General features: G+C 38.5%; 1 protein-coding gene across 1 annotated transcript; it reads left to right on the top strand.

Moving 5' to 3' along the window:
- Nucleotides 1–1,579: 1,579 nt before the first annotated feature.
- Nucleotides 1,580–1,934, top strand: LOC120227416 (40S ribosomal protein S14-like). Its single transcript, XM_039225537.1, has one exon. It carries the CDS (start codon nucleotides 1,593–1,595, stop codon nucleotides 1,869–1,871), a length of 279 nt encoding a protein of 92 aa, XP_039081468.1. The 5' UTR covers nucleotides 1,580–1,592; the 3' UTR covers nucleotides 1,872–1,934.
- Nucleotides 1,935–6,448: the final 4,514 nt, after the last annotated feature.

Genomic DNA, 6,448 nt, shown 5'->3' with positions numbered 1-6,448 from the left:
TGAGCTCAGCCCCTCCGGGACCAGTTGGCGCGAGAGGACCTGATGTGCAGGTATTTGGCGCGGAGGTCTTTCTATGCCCCGAGCGGAGGTTTTTCCCCCCCGAGCAGAGGTTTTTCTGTTTCAGACTCTCTCTTTTTCCCCTCTCACTCCCCGCAGAGGGGGATCGCCCTGACCCTGGAGTCTCTGATCCTGGCCCGATTTTATCTTCCCCCATTCGCACTCACGTTAGACGGCTTTCTCAGTGGGTTCTGCATCCTTTTTCTCCCAATCTCTCAGGTTTCGTAAGGTTTCCGATGGCTTCAGATCTTTTCTGTGTGAGGTATGGGCGCGAGTGCAAGTAAGGAGCCTCTTACTTCTCCGCCATCTTGCCCCTCCCTAACATCAGCATTCTTCACAGAGCTCGAACAAACAGTCCTAAAATTTGCATGGAACCAGAAAGACCGCGAATAGCCAAAGCAATCCAAAGCCAAAACAGTTTTCTTTAGAAAAAGAAAACCAAAGCTGGAGGCATCACAATCCTGAACTTCAAGCAGAATTACAAAGCTTTAATCATCAAAACAGTATGGCAATGGCACAACAACTGACACTCAGATCAATGGAACAGGATAGAGAATCCAGAAATGAATCCACAAACATATGGCCAACTCATCTTTGACAAAGCAAGAAAGAACATCCAATGGAATAAAGACCGTCTCTTCAGCAAGTAGTGCTGGGGAAACTGGACAGCAACATGCAGAAAAATAAACATGGATCACTTTCTTATACCATACACATAAACTCAAAATGGATGAAAGGCCTAACTGTAAGGCAGGAAGCCATCAAATCCTTGAGGAGAAAGCAGGGAAAAACCTCTTTGACATCGGCTGCAGAAACTTCTTACTCAACACATCTCTGGAGGCAAGGGAAACAAAAGCAAAGATTGGGACTTCATCAAAATAAAATCTTATGCACAGAGAAGGAAACAATCAGCGAAACGAAAAGATATTTGCAAATGGCATATCAGATAAAGAGTTAGTATCTAAAATCTATAAAGAACTTATCAAACTCAACACCCAAGAAAACAAATAATCTGGTGAAGAAATGGGCAAAAGACATGAATAGACACTTCTTCAAAGAAGTCGTCCAGATGGCCAACTGACACATGAAAAGATGCTCAACACCACTCATCATCAGGGAAATACAAATCAAAACCAAAATGAGATATTACTTCACACCTGTTAGAATGGCTAACATTAACAATCAGGCAACAACAGATGTTGGTGAGGATGTGGAGAAAAAGGATCTCTTTTGCACTGCTGGTGGGAATGCAAACTGGTGCAGCCACTCTGCAAAACAGTATGGAGGCTCCCCTAAAAATTAAAAATAGAACTACCCTACAACCCAGCCCTACTAGGTATTTACCCAAGGGATAGAGGTGTGCTGTCTCAAAGGGGTACATTCATCCCAGTGTTTATAGCAGCACTATCAACAATAGCCAAAATATTGAAAGAGCCCTAGTGTCCGTAGATGGGTGAATGGATAGAGAAGATGTGGTATAAATATATACATACATACATACATACATACACCCATCCTGCCGAGTGACAGGTGGGATGAAGGTGAAGGCTGACCGGGATGAGTCCTCTCCCTATGCTGCCATGTTGGCTGCCCAGGATGTAGCCCAGAGGTGCAAGGAGTTGGGCATCACTGCTCTCTACATCGAACTCTGGGCCACAGGAAGAAATAGAACCAAAACCCCTGGACCTGGCGCCCAGCCATCCCTGAGAGCCCTTGCCTGCTCAGGAATGAAGATTGAGCAGATTGAGGATGTCACTCCCATCCCCTCCAATAGCACCCGCAGGAAGGGGGGTCGCCGTGGTCGCCATCTGTGAACAGGATTCTTCAAATTATTGTTTCCTGTTAATAAATTGCCTTTGTGTAAGCCAAAAAAAAAATGGAGTATTACTTGGCAATCAAAAAGAAAGAAATATCACCATTTGGAACTACATAGATGGAACTAGAGAGTATTATGCTAAGTGAAATTAGTCAGCCAGAGAAAGACAAATATCCTATGACATCACTCATATGAAGAATTTAGGATACAAAACAGATGAACATAACGGAAAGGAATAAAAACTAATATAAAAACAGGGAGGGGGACAAAACATAAGAGACTCTTAAAAATAGAAAACAAACAGAAGGTTTCTGGAGGGGTTGTTGGAGGAAGGATGGACTAAATGGGTAAAGGGCATTAAGGAATCTACTCCTGAAATCATTGTTGCACTAAATGCTATGTAACTTAGATGTAAATTTAAAAAATAAATAAATTACAAAACATGAAAAGACAGAAATTAGCCAAGATGACAAGAGGGAGGAATTCTCCCCAAAAGAAAGATCAAGAAAAAAATCACAGCTTGCTCAAAATAGATATAATCAATATTTATACAAGAATTTAGAACAGCAGTCATTAAACTATTAGATGGGTTTGAAAAAAGCATAGAAGACACAAGAAAAACACTGCTGCAAAGATCAAAGACCTAAAAACTAGTAGGCTGAAATTAAACATTCTGTAACTGAGATACAAAACTGACTGGATATAGTCATAACGAGAATTGAAGAAGCAAAGGAGAAAATAGGTGATATAAAACAAAAAGTTATGCAAAATAATTAAGATGAAAATAAGAGGGAAAGAAAACTATTAGATCATGAAGGGAGACTTAGGGAACTTAGTGAATCCATAAAACAAAACAATATCCTATCATAGAAGAAGAGTGGGGAAAAGGGGCAGGTCTATTTGAACAAATTACAGTTGAGAATTTCCCTAATCTGGGGGAAGAAAACAGGTATTTCACCCCAAAAGGCACAGAGAGCTTTCCTCAAAATGAACAAAAAACGGGTCAACACCATGACATATCATAGTGAAACTTGCAAAATACAAAGATAAAGAGGGCATTTTGAAAGCAGCCAGGGACAAAATGTTCTTAACATACAAGACTGGATATTTAGGTTAACACCAAATCTGTCACTGAAATTCGTCAGGCCATAAGGGAGTGGCAGGAAAATTTCAACATGTTGAATGGGAAAAATATGCAGCCAAGAATTTTTGTCCATCAAGGCTGTCATTCAGACTAGAAGGAGAGGGGTGCCTGGGTGGCTCAGTCAGTTAAGCGTCCAACTTCAGCTCAGGTCATGATCTTCCAGTTCGTGGGTTCAAGCCCCACGTTGGCTCTGTGCTGACAGCTAGGTCAGAGCCTGGAGCCTGTTTCAGATTCTGTGTCTCCCTCTCTCTCTGAACCTCTTTATGCTGTCTCAGAAAAAAAAAAACCTAAAAAAAAAAGAATAGAAGGAGAGATAAACAGTTTCCAAGATAAACAAAAACTAAAGGAATTTGCAACCACTAAACCAGCCCTGCAGGAAATTTTGAGAGAGACTCTTTGAGTGGAGAAAAAAACCCAACGTAACAAAAACTAAAAAGGACCAGAAAATATCACTATAAACACCAACTAAATTCATATATTTCAAATAATTACTCTAAATATAAATGGACTAAATGCTCCAATCAAAAGACATTGGATATCAGAATGGATAAAACAACAACAACACAAGTTCCATCTATATGATACCTTAGACCTAAAGACACAGATTGAAAGAGAAGAGATGGAGAACCATCTATCATGCTTATGGGCATCAAAAGAAAGCCAGAGTAGTCATACTTATATCAGACAAACTAGACTTTAAAACAAAGACAGTAACAAGAGATGAAGAAGGACATTATATCATAATTAAGGGGTGTATCCTCCAAGAATATCTACTAATCATAAACATTTATGCTCCCAACTTAGAACTCCCAAATATATAAATCACTTAATTATAAACATAGAGAAACTCATTGAAATGAATGTAATAGTAGGAGACTTTAATACCCCACTTACAGCAATGGGCAGATCATCTGAGCAGAAAATCAACAGAAAACAATCATTTTTAATGACACACTGGACCAGATGGGCTTAACATATATTCGGAACATTTCATCTTAATGCAGCAGTATACACGTTCTTCTCAAATGCATGTGGAACATTCTCCAGAAGAGATCACATACTAGGTCACAGATCAGCCCTCAATAAATACAAAATGATCGACCTTTTACCATGCATATTTTCGTATCACAACACAATGAAACGAAGTCAAGCACAAGGAAAAATTTGGAAATCTCTCAAGTATATGAAGAATGAAGAACATACTACTAAAGAATGAATGGGTCAATCAGGAAATTTTAAAAATACATGGAAGCAAATGAAAATGAAAACACATCAGTCCTAATGCTTTGGGATGTAGCAAAGGCAGTCCTAAGGAAAAAGTACATTGCAATTCAGTCCTATCTCAAGAAGCAAGAAAGGTCCCAAATGCACAGTCTAACATTACACCTACAGTAGCTAGAAATCCTAACCCCAGCAAAGCCAAACCCCAGTAGAACAAATCAACAAAATTAAGAGCTGGTTCTTTGAAAGAATAAACAAAATTGATAAACTGCTAGCCAGACTTATCAAAAAGAGAAAGGACACAATAAAATAAAATCACAAATGAAAGAGGAGATACACAGCCAACACCACAGAAATACAAACAATTATAAGAGAATACTATCAAATATTATGGGGCGCCTGGGTGGCTCATTCGGTTAAGTGTCCGACTTTGGCTCAGGTCATGATCTTGCAGTTCGTGGGTTTGAGCCCTGCATCGGGCTCTGAGCTGATAGCTAGTTCAAAGCCTGGAGCCTGTTTCAGATTCTGTATCTCCCTCTCTCTCTGACCCTCCCTGCTCATGCTCTTCTCTCTCTCGCTCTCTCGCTCTCAGAAATAAATAAAACATAAAAAAATTCAAAAATTATAGCCAACCAACTGGGCAATCCAGAAGAAATAGACAAATTCCTAGAAACTTACAAACTACCAAAATGGAAACAAGAAGAAATAGAAAATTTGAACAGACCCATAATCACCGAAGAAACTTAATCAGTTATCAAAAGTCTCCCAACAAGCAAGATACCTGGGACAGATGGCTTTCCAGGGAAATTCTACCAGAATTTGAAGAAGAGTTAATACATATTCTTCTCAACTGTTCCCAAAAAATAGAAACGGAAGAAAAGCTTCCAATTTTATTCTATGAACCCACCATTACCTCAAATCCAAAACCAGACAAAGAGCCCACCAAAAAAGGAGAATTACAGGCCAAAATCCCTGATAAGCATGGTTGCAAAATTGTCAAGGATATACTAGCAAATTGAATTCAATAGTACATTGAAAGAATTATTCACAATGATCAAGTGGGATTTAATTTTGAGCTGCAGGGCTGGTTCAATATTCACAAATCTACATGATACATCATATTAACAAAAGAAAGGGTAAGAATCACACAATGTTACCAATAGATTCAGGAAAAGAATTTGACAAAATACATCATCCATTCTTGATAAACACCCTCAACAAAATAGGGTTAGATGAAATATACCTCAATCATAATAGCCAGACATAAAAGACCCACAGCTAATACTATCCTCAATGGGGAAAAACTGAGAGCCTTTCCCTTATGGTCAGGAACAAGACAAGGATGCCCACTCTCACCATTACTATTTAACATAGGACTGGAAGTCTTAGCCTCAGCAAACAGAAAAAAAAGGGGGGTATACAATTGAGCAGGGAAGAACTCAGACTTTCACTATTTGCAGATGACATGATACATTATGTAGAAAACCCAAAAGACTCCACTAAAAAAATTCACTAGAACTACTACATGACTTCAGCAAAGTCATGGTATATAAAATCAACATGCAGAAATCTGTTGCATTTCTATACATCAATAATGGAACAGCATAAAAAGAAATCAAGAAACCAATCTCATTTATAATTGCAGCGAAAACAATAAGATACCTAGGAATAAACCTAACCAATGAGGTAAAAGATCTGTACTCTGAAAATTTTAGAATACTTGTGAAATAAATTAAAGATGACACAGAAAAATGAAACATTTCCATGCTCATGGATTGGAAGAACAAACATTGTTCAAATGTCTATACTACCCAAAGCAATCTACACGTACAATCCAATCCTTTTCAAAATACCACCAGCATTCTTTTCATATCCATATCAAACAATCCTAAAATTTGTATGGAACCACAAAACTCTCTGAATAGCCAAAGCAATCCTGAAAAAAAAAAAAAACCGAAGGTATCACGATTCTGGATTTCAAGCTATATCACAAAGCTATAGTCATCAAGACGGTATGGTAATGGCACAAAAACAGACACATAGGTCAATGAGATTGAATAGAAAACCCATATATTGACCCAGAAAAATATGGTCAATTTATCATCAACAAAGGAGGAAAGAATATCCAATGGAAAAATGATAGTCTCTTCAACAAATAGTGTTGAGAAAACTGGACTGCAACATGCAGAAGAATGAACCTGGACCACTTT

This window comes from Hyaena hyaena, unplaced genomic scaffold (assembly GCF_003009895.1).
Source record: "Hyaena hyaena isolate Hyena2069 unplaced genomic scaffold, ASM300989v1 scaffold_2293, whole genome shotgun sequence".
NCBI classification, from domain to species: Eukaryota; Metazoa; Chordata; class Mammalia; order Carnivora; family Hyaenidae; genus Hyaena; species Hyaena hyaena.
This window is presented reverse-complemented; position numbering and strand designations above follow the sequence as displayed.

Excerpts from the sequence above, each read along its gene's own strand:
- LOC120227416 (XM_039225537.1), top strand. The coding sequence starts at position 1,593 with ATGAAGGTGAAGGCTGACCGGGATGAGTCCTCTCCCTATGCTGCCATG.